General features: G+C 37.5%; 1 protein-coding gene across 3 annotated transcripts in view; it reads right to left on the reverse strand.

Annotated features, from left to right (window-relative positions):
• The window catches only part of LOC127811414 (phospholipase D zeta 1), a 67,400-nt gene that overhangs the window by 14,815 nt on the left and 26,410 nt on the right, over positions 1-26,175 (reverse strand). For all 3 annotated transcript variants that reach the window (XM_052351265.1, XM_052351267.1, XM_052351266.1), the window contains 9 exons: positions 25,577-25,747; positions 19,820-19,993; positions 18,651-18,893; positions 18,439-18,555; positions 7,740-7,879; positions 7,478-7,627; positions 6,245-6,401; positions 5,632-6,162; positions 4,564-4,674 (listed from right to left, as the gene is read on the reverse strand). In XM_052351265.1, coding sequence (XP_052207225.1) covers positions 4,564-4,674; positions 5,632-6,162; positions 6,245-6,401; positions 7,478-7,627; positions 7,740-7,879; positions 18,439-18,555; positions 18,651-18,893; positions 19,820-19,993; positions 25,577-25,747 — 1,794 coding nt within the window. The remainder of the gene's footprint in view (positions 1-4,563; positions 4,675-5,631; positions 6,163-6,244; positions 6,402-7,477; positions 7,628-7,739; positions 7,880-18,438; positions 18,556-18,650; positions 18,894-19,819; positions 19,994-25,576; positions 25,748-26,175) is intronic.

Genomic DNA, 26,175 nt, shown 5'->3' on the forward strand with positions numbered 1-26,175 from the left:
CAAATCAGCTATCAACATTGTCAACAATCTGGTGCAGCATGATCGGATGAAGCATGTCCGAATTGATCGCCATTTTATCAAACAAGAGCTTGAGGATGGTAGCATTAAGTTGACTTATGTTCTAACAGAAGAACAACATGCAGACATTTTGACCAAAGCAATGGAAAAACAAAGTTTTGAATATATAGGAAGCAAGATGGGAATATTTGATATATATTCCTCAGCTTGAGGGGGGGTGTTGAAAGATAAAGATGCAACAACCAATCCTAAAGGATTGAAGAGATGATTCGTGGATGAGATGAAAAGAATAAGATGAGGATAACTCTCCTGAGTTATCCTCAAGCTGATCTCATATATGTGTATTTGTAAATTAGTTAAAAGTTATTTTATCTTGTTATCTTGTACTAGAATTTAGGAGTTTTATCTAGTAGCTAAAGTTTAGGAGATAAGTTTGTATCGAACTAGGAGTCTTGTATATTTAATCCTAGTTGCTAATGGAGAAGAGTACGATAGTTTTCATTGTTCTATCGGATTTCTTCAATATTGATGAACAAATGAGGGTACAATGTTTTTATGTAAGAAAAACTTGGATGTCCAAGGCGTTTGTGCCACAAAGTAACATCAAAATTGGAAATAACTATGAGAGAAAGCTTATTTGGTGACCAATATCCCGGGAAAGCATCATCTCCTAAAACAAAATAGAGCTTCTCCTTTTCCTTAGCGCTGCCAATCATCCTCTCTGAAGACTAGTCCTAAAATATGCAATGAGAAGGGAAGAAAGTCACAAAAAATTCATGTCTTGAGTTATCTTGTTGACAGAGAGAAGACTTTGCATTTTAACTTAAGCACATGTAATATAGATTTCAGTTGCAAAGCATACACATAAATTGTCCCTTGTCCCATAACCGAAGACATAGTACCATCTGCCATCAAGACATTCAAGTTCTTGTCATTAGGCTGGAACTTGTTTATTGTAGCCATAGAATTTGTCATATGATCAGAGACTCCAGTATCTACTATCCAACAATTCCCATTCAATTTTCTAGATAATAAGGAATATCTTGGATTACCTTCTTGTGCCGTGGAGACTGTTGGATTAGTAGTTGAGGTGTTTGGTCCCTTAGTCAGATGTGTGTGGCTTAACAGCTTGTGAAGGAGCTCTAGCTGTTCAATGGTCAAGTTCAAGCTAGTGCCTTTCTCGGTTTCAGGAGCAACTGTAATGGTATATGCTAAATGCTCCTTCTCCCTTTTATTTTTTGGCTTTCAATTTGTTGGCTTACCATGTATTTTCCAAAAGTTTCCTTTGTGTGATAGGGTTTATTACAGTGATCACATCACTGTTTGTCCCAGGAAAGGGAGGAATTCTCTTCATGCTTGAATGTAGCAAGGAAAGGGAGGAATTCTCTTCATGCTTGAATGTAGCAAGCACAGAGCTTGAACTTGAGTCCACAGAGAAATTAAGCATTGCATGTTTTCTGCTCTCTTCTCTTTTGACTTCTGCAAACACTTCCCGAAGGGATGGAAGCGGTTTGGTGCCTAGTAGTTGGCCATGTACATCATCTAAATCGGCATTGAGTCCTTAAAGAAAATCAAAGATTCTTTCTTTCTCTAGCATTTTACTATACTTCAGACTATCAGTGGGACACTCCCAACTAGGATCATAAAAAAGATCCATCTCCTACCATAACTCCATCAATGCATTGTAGTACTCAGTGACACTAAGATTTCCTTGTCAAGTGGTGCGAAAAGTAGACCAAATCTCAAAACATTTGGCTATGTTTTCAAGAACGAAATATATCTCCTGTACTACCTCCCATACTTCTTTAGCAGTCTTGTAAAATAGGTAGGTTTATCCAATCTTTGGCTCCATCAAGTTAATAAGCCATGCCATAACAATTGAATTTTCTGACTCCCATGTTGATAATCTGTTGTATCCATGGGTGGAGTCAAAATTACTCCAAAGAGAGAGCCAAATTTTCCTTTGCCTTTGATTACAAGAACAACATATTGAAACGAACCATTCTCGAAATTTTTTTCCGTTCAATTTGTGTTGGATAATCTGCAAGGAATGATTGTTGAAGGATAGAGGGGTTGATAGGATACTTGCAGATGGTAGGTTGGAGGTGGTAGAGGAATCTACAATTGTTTAGACTGCATTCTCAGGGTTGATGTCGGCCATTGTGATTGGCTCTTCTGGTTATGCTATTTAGGTTGAACTGAGCTCTGGTACCATATAACGAGATAGGTTTGGCGTGAATAACTCACACAAATTTCATTATTCTCTAAGATATATATACAAGACTCATTTCCTAATCTAGGGTGCTATAAGATATACAAGATTAGTTTCCTAATCTAGGATGTTGTAAGATATACAAGATTAATTTCCTAATCTAGGATGTTGTAAAAATGGAAATAATTCCTAAGCTATAAGAGAATACAATAGGTAAGATAATAATAGAAGATAACCTCCTAAAATATTGCGATATTAATCCCTCTAATTTTGGATTCCACTAATTCAGGATTCTTCCTACAATTCTCCAACAAGATGATTGATATGGGACATCAAGAAAATTGCAAAAGATTGAAGAAGACGAGAAGAAGCATAGAGGGAAAAGGGAAAATCAATAACCAAATTCCTAATTACATCAATAAAGCCTATTTATGGGCTAAAACTAAAAAGATAAATCAAATTTTCCTAACAAAATCTTACTAAAAAAATATATAAAATCTAAACAAATCTTATTAAAATAATTCCAAATTCCAAAGTTGAAATAAAACCTAAATCATAAGATCAGAAATTAAAATCTAGTATTCTAAGTTCTCATCAGTTGATCCTTGCTCTAGTAGAGCTACTTTACTTTTTCCTGTGCCTGCCTTTTTCTTTTAAATAAAAAGTTCAATTAAAAGGTCTCCTGCAAACTTCTGTGTTTACTTTTTCCATTAAAAAAAGAAATGATGAGCACTTAATGAATCCTTAAAGGAATATTTTTCATATCAAACCATTAATAGCAACAATATTGGAATGTCAGCAAAGAAGAGTGCAAGATTATTAGAATGAAGGCAGTAACGATCAAATAAAGATTTGCCTCCTTGTTGACTGAACAAATGACAAGAAACTGTGAACTGAGCTTACTCGAGTACCAGAGGGCGATTACTCAATTGAATAGAAGCTTTTAATTTATTTCTGGGACAATGAGATATATTTATACACACTACAACACAAAAAATCTCCAAAAATATAGGAATATTTATCTCCTAAACTGTAGGAACAGATTTACAAGTTTGAATAGAGAGATTTGATAGAGTCACTGGAGTTATCTTCTTTATCTCCTTATCCTCTTAACAACCTTATTACTTATCTCATTGAATTCTCTTATCTCTTTTATCTCCTTATTCTTGGCCATAAGAGATAAACCTGATCATCTATTTTAATCGTTCCAACAGACAATTTATTTATTGTGGACAACAGCACATACTGCACACATCAAAGATCAGAACAGAATGAATTTGTCTCTAGTGGAAAGTTTAAAGCATATAAACCCATTCTAGTTATCATAAAATAGAACTTTCATAGGATATTGTGTTTCTACCATTTTAAGCAAAAAAATGAATTCAAGTTGCAGAAAAGTTTCAACCAGAACTATGACTTTTGTTAGTGTGTGGAGCTCAATTATCACCTTGGCGCATATTACCCCTACACAGAGTCAATACACAAATCGACCTTCGTGGTAAGGTCGATGTGGGGGTTGGAAGGGGGATGGTAAACCCCCTTTCCCAAGGGTTGTAGGGGGCGGAGCCCCTTGGGCGAAATTTTATATGCAATTTTATAATAAGGGCAGTTTTTTTATTTTCACATGTATTTTCGTTGCCCTAATTTTGCTTATATGAGAGTGGTTATTAGAGAGTGTTTGTGTGCGTTCTTGTAATCTCCAATTTGGTTATAGTGAAAAACTTGCAGCAGGAGCAATGGACGTAGCTCTCATATTGAGAGTGAACCACTATAAATCTCGTGTGTTCTTCATGCTTGCTTTCATTATTTCTCTTCTTCTATTTAGGATTAGGACTTTAATCCTAACAACTTTTGACTTTAAGTTGCAAGTGTATGGTACATGTATGACCTAAATGAATAGAACACTTAGTCCTAAGAAGAAAGTTTCAGATACGAGCAAAATTATCTGTGCTCAACCTTCAAGGTATCATGTGCTACATTCTCCTTCCCTGTTCTTACTGATACAGCTCCTCCAAGCAAAAACCATGCTGTCAATGAGAAACTTTCTTGGGAAATATGCTCATCTCATCTGTAATTCACTAGCAATTTTCTTTTCTCATTTTTCACCCATGATCATCAAGAATATTATTAAGAGAGAGAGAGCTCAAAGACAGCTATGTCCATGGGAACTTGTTGCACTGTTGTAGAAGACATATATTTTCTTAAATAGGTAAAATGTCTACTGGAAAGTTCTCTTGAGTTCCTCTCTCCACCTTTTGCTAAACTAGTGCTTTTAACATAATAACTTTGCAGACACTATTGAGATATTAAATATTGAAAAACTCATCATATACCTCAATATAAACAAAGTGCTCTGCTTTCTCAATAAGAGAGCAGTAAGCATTGTGGATGCTCTCTTCAGTCCGGCTTGTCCCTGCAGACCATTGGCTGACACTCCTTATAACCTGAAAATTAAAATGCTATTGATGAATAAAGATGATAGAAAGAGAAATTTAATGAACAAGACAGTATGGAGCAAGCAATTTTGAACAAGGACTTTGAGAGGAGAAAGCCTGTCAAATGATGTTAATCAATTAAATTTATTATGTTCTTCCAAGACAGAGACAACTAAGCTTCCCGGGCATTCAACTACAGAAACTAACAGGATGCTAAAGTTAAATATTCCAATCCCCTACCTGACTATGTCACATCCTATTTGTATGTATCAATTAGAAACAGCATTCAAATTTGTTTTCGGAGCCTTTCTCACTGGTAAGTCCAAAGGTAACACCATAAAATAAAGCTACTATCGAATAATAACAAAGAAAGGTACTCAAAGGGGGTAAAAACTGAAGAAGAATTTGCCTCTCATTGGAAAATAAGCAAGCCTTAGTATATGACAAGAACTCATTTCACAAGAGTGAGGATGCTTTCATAGCGATAACTTACCATCACACATGATAGACAAAAATACAAAAAGAGATGGTCAAAAATATATCACTATCATTACAACATATATGATTTAATTCAATGAATCCTAGCATAGCATTTCTACTTATCTTTGTTCTTTCTTCTATTTGTAAGCAATCAAAATTCATGCAAACTCACATCTGATGTCTGATATATCAAAAACCTCCCTTAAGATATTAGATCAGACAACCCTCCCCAAAAGTATTGAAGCTCTAAAATAAAAATAGATATGAAAAAAAAAAGTGATAAATCTAATGAATGCTTGGTTGAACAGATCAGCAATGTAAAATAAAATGATTGATGAATGGTCAATATTTATATCATTAATCAGCAATGTAAAATATCATTATTGGTCATGGACGTAAAAACCTCCTTTATCACGGTTGAATCGATTAGCCACAATCTATTAGAAACTCAAGAAATGTCTTGCCACTTCAAGGCTTACTGCCTACCTGACAACGACATAAGACACAAGGACCAACTTGCCCAGTTTCATCAGCAGAAACAACCTGATCACCCCGTTCCTGCGTCTCCCACCATTCTTTATCTGAAGTTTTACTGCCAGGCACTGCCATCCCATCTGAAGACAACTGGTGCTGATGATCAAAAGTATTAAAGTCATCTACAAAGCCTTTCATTGGCATGTCAGATGCTAATGGTTCAATTTTGGGCTTTCGAAAGGAGAAAGGATTTCTGCTGTTCCTGGTTGACTGATCATGGGAATCGTGATTCCTCTCTAACCCATTTAATTTTGAGTGTCCACTGGCAGTATCCAGCCCATCAGCCTCTTGAGGCATAAGAAGAGGGACATCTTGGTAAGATGATCGAGAGGAAAAAGAATCCTGCCTTTTTATATCTCCATGATTGTTTATGACATCAGATTGGACTTCCACCTCTGCACTTCCACCCAGGTAATGAGGGATTACCATGTGTTGTTGGGGCATGAGCAGCGGAATTGCTTGCTCATTTGGAGCTTTATTTCTCTGAAACAATATGGAGGAATGATGTTACAAGAATATCAAGCACATAACAGGAGAACCATAACCATGATCACAAAAGATCAACCTTCGCATAGTTCCAACGCTGAACAAAGTGCCTGGCAACATCACGACAGGGTGGTCCCCAGAGAGCACAATGGACATCATGCCAAGGCATTCGTGGATATTTTTGACGATCCAACTCATCTTTCATTGTATCTTCCCAAGAATTAGGTTCAGATTCCCTTCAAAATTGCAACTAACGATCAACTAACATTAAACTATATTAAACATATTTTTTTTCTTTTCTTTTCTTTTAACAAGCCATGTTGCTTGGAATGTGAATCATTCCCTGTACATCAAAGTGCACAAGGAACAGGAATGCAGTAAATCCAAAATGTGGTATAATATGATAGATTTATGTAAATTATAGTATTTAAAAAATAAGGTAATTCTAAAGAAATTTTCTTTTATATGAATTAGTCATCCAATACATTCTGTTCCACATGAAATTATTTTTGCAAAAACACTTTCTTGGAGCATGATGACCACTTCTTTCACATTTTGATTTGCGGAAGCTCCACTTTTTCTATATTTCAATTGACAATATTTGTTTCTTACCCACCCAAGAAAACCTCTAATAAAATAAATGCAAAGGAAACCTTGAGGGTGCTTTAGATTGCAAATTTACCACCTTTTGAGAATTAAAACATGCCACGTTATTGAACATGCATTCCAATTCATTAATTAGGTATTCACACTCTTTGAGTTAGAGTAATCATGAGTAATTCAGATATGTAAACCAAAAAGGCTACCTACCGGCTGTATTTAGAGGGAGAGATTGCGTTCACCTTCAGTCTAGGAAGGGATAATGCTCACCTTCAATCTAATCCATAAAAGATTTTTTTAATCCATCTGACTGGTAGATGTGCAGGGCAACATGGAAAACCCTTTATTTAGCAAAAAAATCATACTGATGCCACTTTGATGCAATTCTAACAATAATGATCTGCTTCCTGAAACTTCATTACCTTAATCATATGTTATTTCTCAGAGGTATGTTGAAGAAGACTATCCTATATTAAAAAAGGTCAGCATGATGCATGAGGCTCCACGACTGTGGAATACAAACAGGGTCAATACATGCAGCCTTAACCTCACTTGGACAAAGAAGTTGCTTCTATGTTTTGAATGACAAATGATCAATGAAAGAAAAAAATTGAGATGCAGGTAAGCACAGCATTTCCTATTAGATCATCTGAGCATTCTCCACTCAACTTTCTGGATCAGGATCCTATTATAAGGACATAGAGGAACATACCTTGGGTTATAGTAGTCCTTCCCAGGCCATACAACTGGAGGATAATCACCCACTTGATGTTCAAAGGAATCGTATCGACCAAAACATAGATCCAATCCACCAATAAAGCAAACATGATAATCGACAATGACAATTTTTTCATGGTGGGACCTACAGGTTACCAAAAATGATTATCAGCAGGTGCAGACTCTGCTTTAATTAGAGCAACGAGAAGTCCCAACATCAGGAAGAACATCCATAAGATTTCTCATAAACTGCTTACCATAGATAGACACCAGTAGAGAAATGGTCAGGATAACGTAGTACTCTGACATTTTCATGAATGCCAAGAAGCTTTTTCTTACTATAAACACTGTTGATCTTCAAAGCAAGAGCGACCTCTTTGTAGAGAAGGATGTAAATCTGCAAGCATAAATTGATCAAAATCCACAGATAACTAAGTGTATCTAATATCAATTCAGTAACAAACGGGCAATATCATAAACAGAGATGCAGTCTGGAAGAAATTAGCCTCATGCAAAAAGCAATGTTGAAAAGTGAATCTAAATAATAGAAAATCACGTGCAGATGTGTATGTGTGCATTATCAAAATGAATTATGATGACTTGGGGGGCACTCAATTTGTAATAGGCAACCAAGACTTCCACATTTGGAGATGTGACTATAGAAAAAACTAAAAAACAATATATCTCGTCAGGAAAATGCTCTTGAACTTCTTGTAAGTTATAAAATGCATTATTCCCTAGTGGAAGTCCTACCAGTCCACAGATTGAACATGGTGGAGTTCCTATTTCAGGCTAGATAGTAGATAGTGTTGAACGAGGAAGAGAAATTCAAAGTTTGAAGAGGCTCAAAAGATGGGATAATGATAAGACTTTAAAGTGTTGTAGATTAGATGTTATAAACTTATATTTTAAAGTTTGATTAGCTTCTATAATTTAGGAGATAGCATATCTTATCTCATCTCCTACTTTATAGGAGAACAAATAAGAATAACTATTGTATTTAATCCCTTTCTTGTTTCTAGTCAAATTAATCAAGCAAGAATTCATATCTTGTTTCATGGTATCAGAGCCCTAGGCAAGATTCCTAAGTAGTTTTTTTTTTTTTTTTTCTGCCAGCTGTTCCCTTCCTCAAAGATCATGGCCGATGCAAATCAAAACCCTACCCTTATTGAAACTTCCGCCACCAGTTCCCCGAGTATGATTCAACCCTCTACTCCTTCTCAATCTTTCCCTAATCTGTCCAACCATCCAATCGACAACCATCCACTACAAATTACTCACCATAAACTAAATGGGAGTAATTTTAGGGAATGGTTTCGATCCGTTTTACTAGTGATCAAGGGAAAAGGAAAATCAAGCTATTTGACCAGTGCAATTTCTGCTCCTCCATCAACAGATGCCTCTTACAGCACTTGGGAAGCAGAAAATTCAACCATCATGGCATGGTTGATAAATTCCATGGAGCCTAGGATTGGAAGGACATATCTCTTCCACAAAACAGCCAAGAAGATTTGGGATTCGGTGCAAGAGATGTACTTGGATTTGGAGAATTTATCTCAAAGTTTTGAAATCAGGTCAGCCATAAGAAACACCAAACAAGGTTACTCGAATGTTATAGATTATTTCAATACTTTGGTAGAATTATGGCATGAGATGGACCTATTCTATACTATTGCTTGGGAGAATGCTGCTGATAGTATTAAGTACAATAAGATGGTTGAAAAAAATCGGATTTTTTATTTTCTCCATGGACTTAGCAGTGATCTAGATGAAGTGCGTGGCAGGATTTTAGGTACTAAGCCTCTGCCTACTTTAAGAAAAGTTTTTGCAGAAGTTAGACGAGAAGAGAGCCGACACAAGATGATGCTTCAATCGGCTGATGGCCTAGCTCATCAACATTCTGCTCTTGTTACTGTTAAGCAAGGGGAGTTTGTCCAAAAGGATGCATGGAGGGAGAAGCAATGATGTGATCACTGCAAGAAACCATATCATACGCGAGAGACTTGTTGGAAGATCCATGGCAAACCTGTCAATTGGAAGCCAAAGAATAAGAGAGAAGGTACCAGATCAGCTTATGTAGCTGCTACATCCAATGAGAATGGACCAAAACCAATGGAAAAAGGACAAAAAACAGATTTGAATCTAACAGAGGAACAAATCCAGACCCTGTACCGACTGTTAAATCAGGGTAGCAGCTTGGCCAACCCTTCTAATCATCAATCTACAGCATCAGTTGCTCTGCAAGGTAATCCCCACTACTCTTTGGTGTCAAAACGAGTTCCTAAGGATATATGGATAATAGACACTGGAGCATCTAACCATATGTCTAAGTCTATGGACTGTATGACTGAATATAGGCCATGCCAAACACTGATTGAGATCTCTATGGCTGATGGTACTATTTCTCCTGTCTTGGGATTTGGTAAAGTTGGTATTTCTAATCTAAAACTTAATGCAGTCCTATATGTGCCAGGATTAAGCTACAACCTGTTATCAGTGAATAGAATTACAAATGACATGAATTGCAAAGTGATTTTCTTCCCATCCTTCTATTTATTTCAGGACCAAGCCTCGAGGATGATGATTGGCAGTGCTGAAGCTAAGGATGGTCTCTATTGGTTGAAAGGAAGTCCCTCAAATCCATTCCATTCGAATAAAGTTGTTCTAAATGTTAATTCAAATGCCAAAGCTATGTTATGGCATAAATGTTTATGACATCCTAGTTTTCCTTATCTTAAATTTTTGTATCTCAATTCTTCATTAATAAAGATCACACTCTTTCATGTGAACAATGCACTCTTGCAAAACAATCTTGAGCTCATCATTCCATCCAACCCTATAAACCTTTATCACCATTTCATTTGGTTCATAGTGACATTTGGGGCCCTTCTAAACTCCCAAATATTTCAGGCTCTAGGTGGTTCATTACCTTCATAGATGACCACTCTAGGGCTTGTTGGGTATATCTTATGAAAGAGAAATCCGAAGCTAACAATATTTTCAAATGATTCCATAAGTTTGTCTTGAATATGTACAAACTTCTATTCATATTCTTAGAACTGATAATGAGAGGAAATATTTTTCACATAACATAACCAATTACCTACTTGACAATGGGATTGTGCACCAAAGTTCTTGTCCCTACACACCACAACAGAATGGTGTGGCCGAAAGAAAAATTAGGCATCTCTTAGAAGTTGCTAGAGCCATGATGTTCATCACTCATGTCCCTAATTCTTATTAGGGGGAGGCAATTCTTACGGCCGCCTATCTCATAAATCGTCTTCCCTCTGAGACATTGAACTTCCAAACACCCTTTGAAGCCCTTTGTGCTATATATCCTCATGCTCCATTCTTACAATCTCTTGAGCCTAAAGTGTTTGGCTATGTTGTCTATGTTCACCACCACAGTATTTCTCACACTAAGTTTGATCCCAAGGCCCTAAAATATCTATTCATTGGTTATTCCCCTACCCAAAAGGGCTACAAGTGTTACTTCCCTATGAACCGCAAGTATTACATCTCCACCAATGTTACATTCTATGAAGATCTTCCCTTCTATCAATCCACCTCCTCCATGGATATACCTGTTGATCCTATCTCTGCTCTTCCTTTTTCACTGCCAGTGTATTCTCAAGGGGGAGAAACTCCAACTTATGACAATACACTAACAGTAGAATCAATCCCTATAACAACAGCAGCCCCAGTAGCTCCTGAAACAAGCCCAACAGCTCCTGAAACAGCCCCTGATTCAAAACCAGTAGCTTCTGACCATTGTTCTGGTCAGTCCTATTCATCCCAGCCTCAGACCATTGTTTCTCATCCTCAGTTTGTCTATTCCCGACGACCAAGGAACCAAATAGGGCTGCAGTAGTGCCAATCATCTCTACCAAAAGCTGGTCCATCAGAGGATGACTGCAGCTTTGAAGGAGATATGTCAAGAAACAACACAGAACATGGCACTGACAATGATGCTATACCTAAGGATGGGTTAGATTAGGCAATGCCAATAGCCCTATGAAAGGGGGTAAGGTCTTGTGCAAAATATCCTATCAAAAATCATTTCACTTATGCTAAGTTATCTCCTAAGTTCAGAGGTTTTATTGCTAAAGTTGACAGTATAGTAGTTCCAAAAGACATCCAGGGAGCTATGCCTAAATGAAAAGCAACAGTTATGGAGAAAATGAAGGCACTAGTTGGGAATGGTACTTGGGATATAGTGAAAAAACCCTTAGACAAGAAAATAGTTGGATGCAAATGGGTATTTACTGTGAAGCACAAATCTGATGGCAGTGTTAAAAGATATAAAGCTTGATTGGTAGCCCAAGGTTTTACTCAAACCTATGGGATAGACTATAAGGAGACCTTTGCTCCTGTGGCAAAATTAAATTATATCCGGGTAATCCTTTCTATTGTTGTAAATTTAGATTGGCCACTATTTCAATTTGATATTAAAAATGCATTTCTAAATGGGGATTTGGATGAGGAAATATATATGAAATCCCACTAGGTTTTGAAGATGAGGCTGGTATAGGAAATGTTTGCAAACTGAGGAAGTCATTATATGGCTTGAAGCAATCACCTAGAGTTTGGTTCAAAAAGTTCAGCATGACCTTAATTCAGTTTGGGTATCAACAAGGACAGGTCGATCATACTTTATTTGTGAAAACCACAGAAAATGGAAAGAAATATATTTTAATTGTTTATGTTGATGATATTATTGTAACAGGAGATGACATACAAGAAATTGAAACCTTAAAGGGGCAGCTGAAGGCCAAATTTGAAGTCAAGGATCTTGGGCTTATGAAATACTTCTTAGGCATGGAGGTTGCTAGAAACCGAGAAGGGTTATTTATCTCACAAAGGAAGTACACCATTGATTTGCTAAAGGACATCGAGATGATGGCTTGTAGACCTACTAGAACTCCACTAGACAAAGGCTGGAAATCAAGAGAAGAAGATAATGATGTCCCCGTAGATAAGGAAAGGTACCAATGTTTGGTAGGAAGATTGATTTATTTGTCTCTTACTAGGCCTGACATAGCCTATGCAGTAAGTAAAATAAGTCAATACATGCATTCACCCACATAGAGACACATGGATGTCATTTTTCATGTACTAAGATATCTTAAAGGGACCCCTGGAAAAGGGTTGATGTTTCAGAAAACCAAGAAAAGGGAAATTGAAGGATTTGTGGATGCAGATTGGGTAGGCTCAAGTGAGGACAACAGGTCAACAACTGGGTATTGTACCAAGGTATGGGAAAATGTTGTGACATGAAGAAGCAAAAAACAATTAGTGGTGGCTTGTAGTAGTGCTGAGGCAGAATTTCAAGCTATAGCTCAAGGAATATGTGAAGTTATTTGGTTAGAAAGGCTATTGGGAGATCTAAAGATACCCTTGGTTCAACCTACAAGGGTATACAATGATAGTAGGTCGGTAATAAGCATGGTAAAGAATCCTATCCAACATGATCGCATGAAACATATTAGGATAGACAGAAGCTTTATAAAACTAGAAATTGAAAAAGGGGGAATAATTTTGTCTTATATTCCTACTAATGATCAAATTGCGGATGTATTCACAAAGGCCATGGCAAGACCCGGATTTGAATTTCTAATTAGCAAACTGGGGATGACTAACATCTACTCCTCAGCTTGAGGGGGAGTGTTGAACGAGGAAGAGAAATTCAAAGTTTGAAGAGGCTCAAAAGATGGGATAATGATAATACTTTAAAGTCTTGTAGATTAGATGCTGTAAACTTGTATTTTAAAGTTTGATTAGCTTCTATAATTTAGGAGATAATGTAGGAGATAATGTATCCTAAAATTTAGGAGATAGCATATCTTATCTCATCTCCTACTTTATAGGAGAACATATAAGAATAACTATTGTATTTAATCCCTTTCTTGTTTCTAGTCAAATTAATCAAGCAAGAATTCACTGCTTGTTTCAGATAGGGACTGTATTATTAAGTCACTAATGTCAAATTAATCTTTCTTTAATTTAGTGATTGATATTTAATAACTCTCTTACCCACTAAGGAGGCCAATTTCCATTTTGAATGATACTACCCATTGAGAAACAAGTGAACATGAGATCATATCTGTTCTTAAGAAGCTGTGTAGAAGTCCATCATAAGACTCACATAAGCTCCGATTTTCCACCTTAAGTCTAAGGGGACCAATTTGGAGAGGACAACTCACTTAAGCTTTGAGTCTCCACCCTAAGTGTGTATGAACAACCTGGAAAGGACCAATTTATGTACCATTCAGACTAAAAAAATGAAAAACAAGAAAGTAAGCTCCTTGAGGAAATTAAATTATTGCCGTTAAACCAAAAAGAAACAATGGACCAAATAATCAGCTAATCATCTAGGTGATGGCTCCTTATTTTATATTGACTGGCTCTACCTTGTTTCATCACAAGCATGCTTAAATAAAGCAAAACTAGACTACCTATTGACAAGAGCTCATTTTCTTTCTTATAGCATTCAAGATTGCTTTCAGACCTTTCTTAGCGAATAGGGTGTCATGCATACGCTGACATGAGCACATTAAAAACTTAATCCACAATAGATGATGGCACAGGTCTCACTTGTAAAAAAATTCTAATTGCATATGTGTTGTAGATAGCATGTTCGTTAGTTACCCACTGAGTAACCTGCATGCTGAGGACTCCCAGCAATCCTCTATATTGTTGTGGCAGCTCTAGGTGGAGTTTGGTAATCCTTAAAGGCAAGCAATATTTAACACCCTATCACTGTAACTTGCATGCATGGATAACAACCAAGCAAGAAACAAAAAATTCACACTTCTTGATAGCACAAGGACCCGAGCTTGTAAAAGTGTGAGATTTATCTTTATTTCATGGCTTATGTCATTAGAATTAGTTTATGCCATGGCTTATGTCATGACCCATTTAGTGTTAGTATATATAGGTGTACAATCTATTGTTTGAGTGAAGAATTTATTTCCTCCAACTAGTGTTTGTCTCTCTCAAGTTCTCTGATTCAACATGGTATTTGAGCCACCATCCAAACCCTAGTTACAGCTGCAGCTCCATTGCGCCCCCTTGCTGCCTCAATGTCACCTCAGCCACGCCACTGCCAGTCTCCTCCACCAGCTCCGGCATGCGTTCCCCTGCACCTCTGGCCTTCTCTCTAGCAACAACCGCTTCCTCCCCGACCTTCGACTGCCAAACGACCATCATCGACTGTGCTCACGGCCGTCGACCCCATCGTCATACAGCCTCCGACTGTGCAAAGCTTCGCAGCCATCATCGCGTGTTCATAGCATCGTGCAATCATCAAATTCGTTTGCACCATCCTCAGATATGTTTTGTAATAATCAGATCCGTCGCACAATTCTCAAATCAGGGAGAGATCTGGCCTCCATAGCCACTATCGCCGCCCACAGCTTCTGCTACTATCACCGCCGCCCGCGGCTTGCTCTGTTGCTGCCACCGTCGCCTTTGTTCACGTCCTTTGCTGCCCTGCAGCCGCTTGCGAACTCCCCTATCACTGACTACGGCTGCCACAGGAAGCCCTAGCCGTTGACCTTTAGATCTGGACTAGATCTGATGTTCCTGCCATTCCAGATCCGCCCCTCATCGTCCAGATCTACCTCTCATCGTTTTAGTCCAGACCTATCCCTCATCGTTTCAGTCCAGCTCTGCCCCTCATCGTCCAGATCCGCAACCTCCTGATCGCTATCGCCTCCAAATCCGTAGCCTCCAATCAGTCCTCTACGATTCAGATATGCCGCTAGTCGTCAGATCTGCACCACCCGCCAACTAGCGGCCTTCAAATCTGCCCGTAACAGATCTGTCGCCTTCAAATCTCTCACCGGTCGCCATGAGTGGCTTCTCCAGCCACCGTAATTCAAATCCAACCATCAATCCCTCAAACCTGGTCAGATCTGGCTGTCCGACCTCAGATCGAGACATCACTCTTCAGTTCCAGCCATAATTTCTGCGATTCGGCTGTGGATCCCTCAGATTCGACCATTATTTCTCAGATTCGGCCATCAATCTATTAGATCCGATCGTCAATCCCTTAGATCCAGCCATCTTCTTCCTAATCGGCCCAGATCTCGCTCCAACGCCAGCATCTTAGATCTGGTTTCAGATCTTGTCATCTGCTCACAACCCCTCGCCGTCGATCTGTCCCTCCGACGCCGCAGTCAGCTTGTTCTTTCCGTCGCCGAGCCACCTCTTCTCTGTCGATGTCGTCTCTTTGGTCGATTGACAACCTCTCTTCAATGTCGGAGCATCGCCCTTGTTGGCGCGACCTCAGATCTCGCGCCTGTTTCTCCTTCCAGTGCGGCTCTCAAATCGGCGCTCTCTCAGATCTCACAGCCTTTTCTCCAAATCTTGTGCATCACACAGATCTCGCATTGCCAATTTGCCATTGTCACTACCTCCTACCTCACAACCATCTTCTACAGCAATGCCCCCACGCACCCTCGGATAAACTACATTTGTAACAAGCTTGGCACATATGATATATGTGTTCTAGCTTGAGGGGGAGTGTGAGATTTATCTTTATGTCATGGCTTATGTCATTAGGATTAACTTATGTCATGACCCATTTAGTATTAGTATATATAGGTGTACAATCTATTGTTTGAGTGAGGAATTTATTTCCTCCAACTAGGGTTTCTCTCTCTCAAGTTCTCTGATTCAACAAAAAGATTTCATGTCTGCTCTTATTAGAAAAGTTTAACCTACTATGTAAGAGTTGAAGCTCCTAATTTTGGCTTTCCATCAAAATGCACAGATTAGTGTGGTTCAAGAGGTTTAGTATCACTTTGAATCAACTTGGTTACAAACAAGGGCAAGCTAATCATACATTATTTACAAAACATGTAGCAGATGGAAAGAAGACAATTCTAATTGTTTATGTGGATGATATTATCATCACAGGAGATAATAGTCAAGAAATATAGAATCTCAAGAGGCAGTTAAGGATTGATTTTGAAGTTAAAGACCTAGGAAAAGGAAAATTGAGACATTTCCTTGGAATGGAGGTGGCTAGAAGTAAAGAGGGTATTTTTATTTCTCAAAGTACACTCTAAATCTTTTAAAGGAGATAAGAAAACTTGGTTGTAAACCTACTAGCACTCCATTAGAATAAAACTAGATGTGTAAAGAAGAAGACAGAAGTGAACATCACGTGGATAGAGGAAGATATCAATGTTTGGTAGGGAAACTAATCTACCTATCCCTCACTCGTCTCGATATTGCATATGCTGTGAGTGTGGTAAGTTAATTTATGCATTCTCCTACTAAAAGACATCTTGATGCTGCCTGTCACATTCTCAGGTATCTTAAGAGAACACCAAAGAAATGGTTGTTATTTAAAAAGAGTGAGGACAGATGAATTGTGGGATATGCAAATGCAGACAGGGTAGGTTCTATTGAAGACAACAAGTCCACATCCGGCTATTGCACAAAATTATGGGGTAACCTAGTTACATGGAGAAGCAAGAAACAAACTGTGGTGGCCTATAGTAGTGCAGAAACAAAATATCGAGCTATTGCTCAAGGTATGTGTGAGATAATCTGGCTTGAGAAACTAATGAAGGACCAAAACATATTTGTATCTACTCCAATTAGGCTATACAATGACAGGAAGTTAGCAATCAGTATTGTGAATAATCTGGTGCAACATGACCAAATGAAGTAAGTCTCAAGAAGCAAATATCCTTACAAAAGCTATATTAAGACAAGGATTTGAATCAATCAGAAGCAAGCTGAGAATGATAGATATCTATTCACCAGTTTGAGGGGAAGTGTTGGAAAAGTTAAAGAAAATAGGTCCAAATTATCTCTATCATGGTTGGAAATCAAGAGATAAGGTTGTTGTAGATGAGGTAGTTCCAGAAAAAATAGGAAAGATCAGATCAGCAAGTTCAAAATTTTTTCCAGATTATCTTTATCATCTAAGTCAAGTTTGAATTTGTTTTTTTGTATTTATCCCTACATTTTAGGAGATATTTTTTAGGAGATCTTGTGTATATATAGACCATCTTGAGTTCAATGCAAGATGAAAAAACATTTTACAATTAATTAAGTTTTTCTTCCTACTCAATTAAACTATCCAAGTACTCGAGATAATCCTTCTATTTACTTGAGTAAACCTTCCATCCTTCAGATTTTTCAATTTTGTTCAAATCCATAATAATATAAACATCATTTGACATACAAAACACAAATTAACTATTTTGTCAAAGTTGTAATTGGGCATAATTTGGTGTTTTCTATTATTTACTCAAAAACTTTTGTAACCCAAAAGTTAAAAAAATTCAACATCCTCAGGCACGTTCTCTATATTTCCAACTACTGGACACACGTTTATACTCCTGTTTGGTGTGTGGAACACATTTTTGCATGTCCAAAGGGAAACCCAATCCAATATATAATGGTGTGTCCATGCTTCCTAGCATTTGACAATGTACATTACTTAATAGAATGGAACACTTCTAATTTATATACAACAATCCCAAGTCTGACTACATGAATTCTAGTAAAACAATTCAATTTTATTAATTAGTTTAAATTTTAGTACAGAATTATGTTTCAGCATTTGATTATATGGTCATCTTTTAATATGTAAACACCAACATGAACAACTACTTTATGACAGCACAAAGATCTTCAAAAATGTTTTCCACTGAGTTCTCACTAAATACCATATACATGCCAGCAATCAAATTGGTAATAAACTTGCACAAGTAAATGTTCAAAATGAGACTAGATCATAGGATCTCATCTTATAGAGAAAAATCAGAATCAATTATCTCAGATTCTCAACAGAAACAGCAACCACTTATTTCAGAAGAAATATGTGTGTGTGTATAATGAGGGATTTGTCACAAATAGAACCATGATCAATCCAAATGAAATAATGCAATTTCAAACAAAATAAAACATCATTTTCAGCAACTTTGGTACCTGAACACCTTGTTTGGCTTTTGATTCAAGTAAGGCATCAAGGCGAGAGGATGCATGAGCATGAAAAGGCCGTCGGAGGTACAATTCTGGGCATAGCCACCACCCACAAATAAATATCTGCATTCAACTTGTAATCATCCAACAAGTGTTTTTATAGTCAACAATTAAAAAATTAGGGTACAAGTAAGATTGGAGAAGCCACAGCAACAGACCTCCGACTTTGCTTCCTCAATTGCAATAGCAATAGCTTCGAATGCTGCTCGCCCATCTATAAACCACTGAGCCTGACTACCATCCTCAGTCAAGCCCCGTGGAGGAGCAAAAGAACCAAAGCGGTGGGGATGGCACCAGCCTTCAGGGGGCTGAAGACCAGCATCATTTATTGCAGCAACCCAATCTTTGACTTTAGCATTGCTCTTAGTTCTCAACTGCATGCTCCGTATCCCACAAGTCACCTATTATATTTTCCCAATTATATCATATTAAATTCTCAGGCTACTTAACCAGAGATAAGGCTCTGTTTGTTTTGGTACAAAACAATTTACCAGAAAATATTTTATCTATTTTCTGGTGTTTTGTTGAAAAATATTGTTTTGTGAAAATTTTTTGGACAGGAAATTACGTTTCTAAATAAAATATTTTATGTTGAAACAAATGGAGCCATAATGCCCCATCAACTTTTTAACATCACAAATGAAAGGTAAAGTCAAGGACCAAAGTTTGCTCAGAGTATACCATTTTCAGTATTTCAGTAAGAACTGCAGAGTATCAGAGAGCAGAGCTGGATAAGGCAGGAAGAACTATAACATAGGGTCCTATGTGTTGTAAAGTTTCCCAGATAAAGTAAAAGAGCTTTAGCAGACATTTTTCCTGAAATCTCTAAACTAATTCAGAAAAGAAACAGTAGAGCTTTTCCCAGATGGGACTTCAAGTAGTTATAGCTAGACAAATTTATTAGTTTAGTTCCCAGCAAAGGTTCAGTGTTGTCAGCATAACCTACAAATTACATAAGCTCATTATTGACCCAGAGCTCCACAGTCAATTGACTAGCATAAATTATGCAGCAGTGCAAGTCTATTCAAGTTTTAACCTTGGATTGTTAGTTCAACTCTCTAAAATAATTTGCATATTGTAGTTTTGCAACATCTGAAACAACAGCACAACCTATTCCAGTAGTATATGTGTGAGTTTCAATACTCATGTACCAGAAATGCCTACCTGTTTAGTTGGAGCAGAAAACAGATAACTTTTGCATAATTCATCATATATATTAATCAACAAAAATTAAAATCCTATTGGAAAAAGAAAAAACAAAGTAGCTGCACAGTGAATGTTGAATTCTATACACATGCACAAAAATAATAAGAAGGATGTTGCTTACTCTAAATGAATGGCGTAAAGGGTTGCGTTCCTTTACTTCTTTGGCCAAGGACACACGGCCCTCTCCATTGCCATCTGAAGCTGGTAATATGTCAAAAACGATTATATCTAAAGGCTGACTATCAAATGGATCTCTTAGCAGCGCCAAGAATCCAGGTTTAAGTACTGCCCAGACCTGCCGAAAAAATTTCAATAGTTATAAACTTTGAAATTGACTGGAGAAACTTTGCTTATAAAATTAACAACCTATGGAAGAATGGTAATAAAAACACTTTATGCCATAGAATATCACTCTGTTGCAAAAGCTGTCATTCTACAGAACAAAACAATATTGGTTTTCCTAAAGACTGCATTTCACTGGACTGAAAGGAAACAAAAGAACAAGCAACTAAATAAATTCTATGGCTTCCCAGTCATTAAGCAATAGAGAGGTGATCGTGCCCAATTAGCTTCTATATATCCCACAATCTGATTGAGTCTATGATTCTGATACAATAGACCTCAACCAGGGGCAGTTTTAATATACCAAAAAATGCAAATCACTGCATCCAAATGACTGTCACAAAGTGAATCCAAAAATTGACTTACCACACTCACAACAAATGAAATATTAGGACATGACTATGACGTAATTAAGCTTCCCAACTATTCGACAGTAGTACCCAGGATCAGAAAGAGGCTCCCCTTGTCCCAGTAACAATCTGATATTCAGATCCATAGGGGTAGCTGTTGGCTTACATCCAAGCAACCCTGTCTCCTCTAACATACCCAAGGCATACTTTCTTTGAAAAATATTGATGTCTCGCTTTGATTGAGCTACCTCAATACCCCAAAAATATTTCAAAGGACCCAAATCCTCAGTTTGAAACTGTTGGTGAAGATGTGTCTTCAATTCAGCAATACCAACATCATCATCTCCTGTAAGTACTATATCATCAACATACACCACTAGAAGAATGTGGCAGCAAGATTGAGAGCGATAAAAACAGAATGATCAAACTCCACTGCGAGTTAACCCAAACTAACAGCTGAACTGAATCGACCAAACCAAGCTTGATGAGACTATTTTAATCCATATAAGGATTTTCAAAGACAACATACTAGCCTAAACTCCCCTTGAGCAACAAAGCCAAGAGCTTGCTCCATATACACCTCTTCCTATAAATCACCATGAAGGAATGCATTCTTGATATCCAGCTAATGAAGAGGCCAGTGAAACATAGTAGCAAGGGACAAGAAAAGATGAACAAAGGAGATCTTAGCAACAGGAGAAAAAGTTTCGCCATAATCAAGGCCGAAAATCTAAGTGTATCCTTTGGCAACAAGGCAAGACTTAAGGCAATCAATCCGATTGTCAGGATCAACTTTAACAGTGTAAACCCAGCGACAACCAACAGGAGATTTACCCTTGGGAAGAGGTACCAAGTCCCAAGTCTTAGTGGACTGTAAGGCAGGCATTTCTTCAACTATAGCATCCCACCACCCTAGATAGGAAAGAACTTCTAGAACAGATTAAGGAAGAGAAACAGAAGATAAAGAAGAAACAAAGAAGAAGGGTTACTAGTGCGAGCAAGGGATGTGACAAGTGAACTGGCCTGTTATGTTGCCTGGAGCTGAAGGAACTGAGCATACTCCCCCTCAGAGATAGTCACTAGTGAGGAATCACTGAATGTGATAGGCGTCTACCCTCTGAAGCACAAACAACAATGTTAGCAGTGCTAGCTGCTTGAGGTGGGTGACCATGTAAGCAATAGCAAGTCTCCCAAGTGTGACCGAGATTATTACAATAGAAGCATTGGGGTCGAGGACGCCCACCACCACCACAACCACCACAAAGTCCACCTGAATTACCTCCATGACTAGGATGAGTGTCAGTCTAGGTAGTAGCAAAGGCAGAGTGATCTCCAGGTACAGACGTGCCATGATCAATAGTAATAGAAGAGGCTCTAAGTAACCTGACAAATACTTCTATCAAAGGAGGTAGAGAGGTAATGCCGAGAATCTGTCTTAATTGATTCAAGCTCTGGTCAAATCCCATAAACATAAAGACAGAGAATAGTGAATATTTGATCATGCTACTCTTGTTGTTTCGTGATATATGTATCAAAGGGCATCAACTCATTAAAATCAGTAATGGAAGCTTGGAGCTTACCCAAATAGGTGGTCATATCCAAATCAGCCTATCGTAGATTGAATAAAGCACCAACCACATCATAAATACGAGTGATGTCACTCGTATACAGCTCACGAGCCCGAGCCCATAGAATACTATACTCATGAAGAGGTCAAAATATAGGCATCAATGTCAGCTCAATAGTTTGCCATAGCAAACTTAGTAACAGTGCATCCGCCTTTTGCCAAAGAAGTTGATTTCCCTCGGGAATAGTTGAGATGGCCCTTATAAATGATCCTCAAGGCCATGTCCAAGAAACCAAGTTTCAATCGTTGATGACCAAGTAGAATAGTTTTGTCCATTCAATTTCTCCGTGGTAATAACTAGTGTGCTCAAAAAATGGGAAATGGTTATAGTTGTGGACATAATGGAGAGGCTTATAGCTGAAGAGTGTGCTTTAGATGTAGACATGATATGGAAAGAACAGCCCGCTATTCTGGCTGACCTAATTTGGAGCAGGTTGAATCTGGTGGGTCAGATCTAATTAGATTCGAGTTCTGATTTGGGTTGGCTAAACCAGCCAACAATGGCGGACACAGCGAGGAAGGCCGATGGTCGTCCGGTAAGAGGGTTGTCGATCGATGGTTGCGATGGCAGGCCGATGGTGGTAGTTGGCCGAAGAACAAAGGCAGATGACAGAAGACCCAAACGAAGAGGAAGGCGACCAGAAGTAGATCTAATCGACCGATTTGAGATGGTCGACCAAGGGACGGTCTGTTGGTGGCGTTAAAGGCGACAACACAACAATGGTCGCAGAAGGCCGATGACGGCAAAAGCAGTGCTCGATGGAAGCACGAGCTAAGACGACAATCGCGATGCTGGCGAAAGAAGGCATAGTTAGAGGAAGACGAACAATTGCGAAAGACTAATGAATGTGCAAAAACACCAGCTGACGCACAAAGAGACTAGCGACAACAACGAACGAACGACGGTGGATGGGATTAGGGTTAGGGCTCTGATACCATGTGAATAAAATAATGTGTATATACCAAAATGTATAATACAAGAGAATATATATATATATACACAAGTATTTTAAGTTAATTACACTAATACCCCTTACTTATCTTATTTAACAATCTCATATATTGACTAGGCACCGAGCCTCCCAATTTCAATCCCAAGAAAATGCAACAGCTAATGACTTGCATTAAAATGAAGATTGAAGTTCACATATTTTTTACTCTAGGTCTCTGAGTTGTATCCAGAAGCAATATGGAATCTGAAAGTCCATCTACAATTTCTGTATATGAATTCAAAACTAAAATTGGGCTGTTCTTGTAGTGTTGAACTGTTGTTTGATCAGCACCACTAAATACAGGAACAGAGGGGTATGTTTATTATGGTTTTGAGATTTGGTTTCTGGTTCTAGAATTAGAACTAGATAAATTCAAACCCAATTTGATGAACTAGTTTCAAAAATCATTTCGGACACACACCCTAAATATACCCTAATTTAGAAACAACAAAAATATTATTCAGCTAATCCAAAATTGATCTCATATAAAAATGAAATTCATTCCAAAGACTTCATCGTTTTCAGTTCTGAAAATAGTGGAAACACAAAACAAAAACATAAAAACCAGATTGCTGGGGTTACTCATTTTCCTGGAGTAGAGAATCCAAATATATTAAAAAAAAAAAAAAGAAGATACTCTTGAGGTATCCAGTTCTTATGAATACCTGAAAAGTGGTAGGAAAACAACGATATGTTCCATGAAGACAGTTTTGCCCATATCATGTGAACCATTAAGAACTATCCAAAATCATAAACAAGTTGAATTGCTATCAGTTCATCTGAATTTTATAACTCATTCTCTTCCTTGGTCCAGTGGAACATACCAAAGAGCCATCCAACTAACAACTTTACCCTTTAAACAATGTGTCATCACTCTCTCCAACCTAGTCAATTTAAGTTCAAAACAAAAATATTTCAGTAGTATCCATACAAGAAAATACAAAATTTCACTTAGCTTACAATTAGTCTACAACACACATAAAATTGAGTTCCTACTTATATGGTGAAATAGCAATCTATTTAGAACATAAACTAGAGGAAAAATATTGAAAGAGAATTATAATTTCATTTAAAAATAAAAATAGTGAAAGTGGATATTAGTTAAGAAGTGTATACAACTTACTCAAAACAACAAAAAATATTTAAGGTGGATACAAGTTAAAAGTGTGTTGTATATCTTAGTATCTTACCCAAAGGAATAAAAACATTTAATGTGGAAACTAGTAGAAGCTTGTTAATCACTACAAACAAGAACAAAAATAAAGTAAGAAACTCAAGAGATCAAGCATCTTGTACAAATAAAATGAAGTGCTCCCAGAGAATATAAATATGGATCCCTGCCCTTAATTTTTAGAGCGACAAAGACAAGCAAGGCTCACTATAATGGGACAGCTACTCAATGCAAAAAGGAACATCCTTTATCCTGAATGCAGATAAATAGACACAAATATATTGAAACATGGAAGTCCAAACCCATCCACTACCACTAAAAGAGCCTAAACTTACTGAAGCATAGAGAATTACAGAACTTGCCACATAGAACAACCACACAATGTGGACCAAAAACCAAAACCGTTGGTTGCAGTTGATTTGAAGCATAACTTGTGATGCATGGATATAAAAAAGTCAAGTCACTGTATTAAAAATAAAAGAAATTCAAAACTACTAAAACAGAACCAACTTCGCAGCAGACCACACAAGATAACTAGCAGACCCCAGCTATGGTCCACCACCAGTACCGTGTCAACCCCCGACCCAAACTTCCAAAATTTTTCTATATGGTACAGCTAGTAGACCTTGTTCAGGGAGTCCTGCCACAAACTACCTCGCTTGCATGAGCTAAAAATGTTAACTACAATGTAGTTGGATATTACATGCATATTGATACACATATATATTAGATGATTTATACAGACCACAACTCCCTTTTATTCATACATCAACTCTTCTCCCCTACCCCTGTCCCCCTCCAGACAACAAATGTCACCCTGCACCTCTGTCCACCATCATATTTTTTCTCCGTGTAGAATTTGATGCTTCTATAAAATGGATACAAGATACTGCCACTTAACACATCTGCTCAGGAGTACCTTATAATTTTTATACGATAGGTGCAGATATAACTAATGCCCAGTAAAATACCACTATTTTCATGTCTAAAAAATTGAGATTCCATTTAACCCAAGAAAATTGATCTTCCACTCCTAAATATAAATTAGAGAGAATAAACTGGGACAAGATATAATAACCTGCACATCCACATTATTTCGACCCAATAAACAGGCAGAAGAAATTGGCATAGAAGCATATGTTGCTAGGAAGAAACAAAAGTCATTTTCAAATATTCATGGAAGCTAGCAGTGTATAAATGGGCCAAGAAAAAAAAAAAGCACATTTGTTTCATAGGTAACTTATCAGGACTTGCAATCAAGTTTTGTTATCGGCAGAATGCAGCCTAAGATATTGGGGTGTCCCCTGAAGGATAACAAGTGAAGGGGAAAGCACTCAACACAGAAGTTCAAGAAATAAATATGCAGAGAAATTTTCAGTGCTAAGGATAGTACTACCTTTTGCCAGTTATCATTACAACAACTGAACCAATGACATGCACAACATCTTCTATGATCATCATCATTTGGAAATTTTGGTAGATGCTTCACCATTACAAAGTCTTCTTTTAGCTTAGAGCCATACTCTGGGGAAAATGATAACTTAGAAACCTCCAAAAACCTGCAAACCTATGGAACAAAATTGCTCACCATTAAAGATTAGCATGACAACAGTCAAGCTCGAGAGGTTTAACCATGTAGTACAGTTTCATGAAAAAGCATCAAAATTTTATAAATTAATGGCCAGTTCATATAGTCATAAGAACTGACCAAGTGAAGATCACAGATTACTTTTAAAATTAATTAAGGGACATGCATGTGTAGCTATGAGCAACAAAACGACAATTTAATTAATTTATGGGTGCATCTAAAGCATAGAAAATCACCAAACAAACATAAACAACCAATTGACAGCAAATCTTTATTCACTAAAATGATATGATAAAAGAGCTACATTTTACAAAGTTATGCATGGGAACTATATGTCTCACTCATATTAGGTAACAGTAAAAAACAGTACAAAAGATGACAAAACGCATCACTGGAAACATCAATTC

The sequence above is a fragment of the Diospyros lotus genome, chromosome 10 (genome assembly GCF_014633365.1).
Source record: "Diospyros lotus cultivar Yz01 chromosome 10, ASM1463336v1, whole genome shotgun sequence".
NCBI classification, from domain to species: domain Eukaryota; kingdom Viridiplantae; phylum Streptophyta; class Magnoliopsida; order Ericales; family Ebenaceae; genus Diospyros; species Diospyros lotus.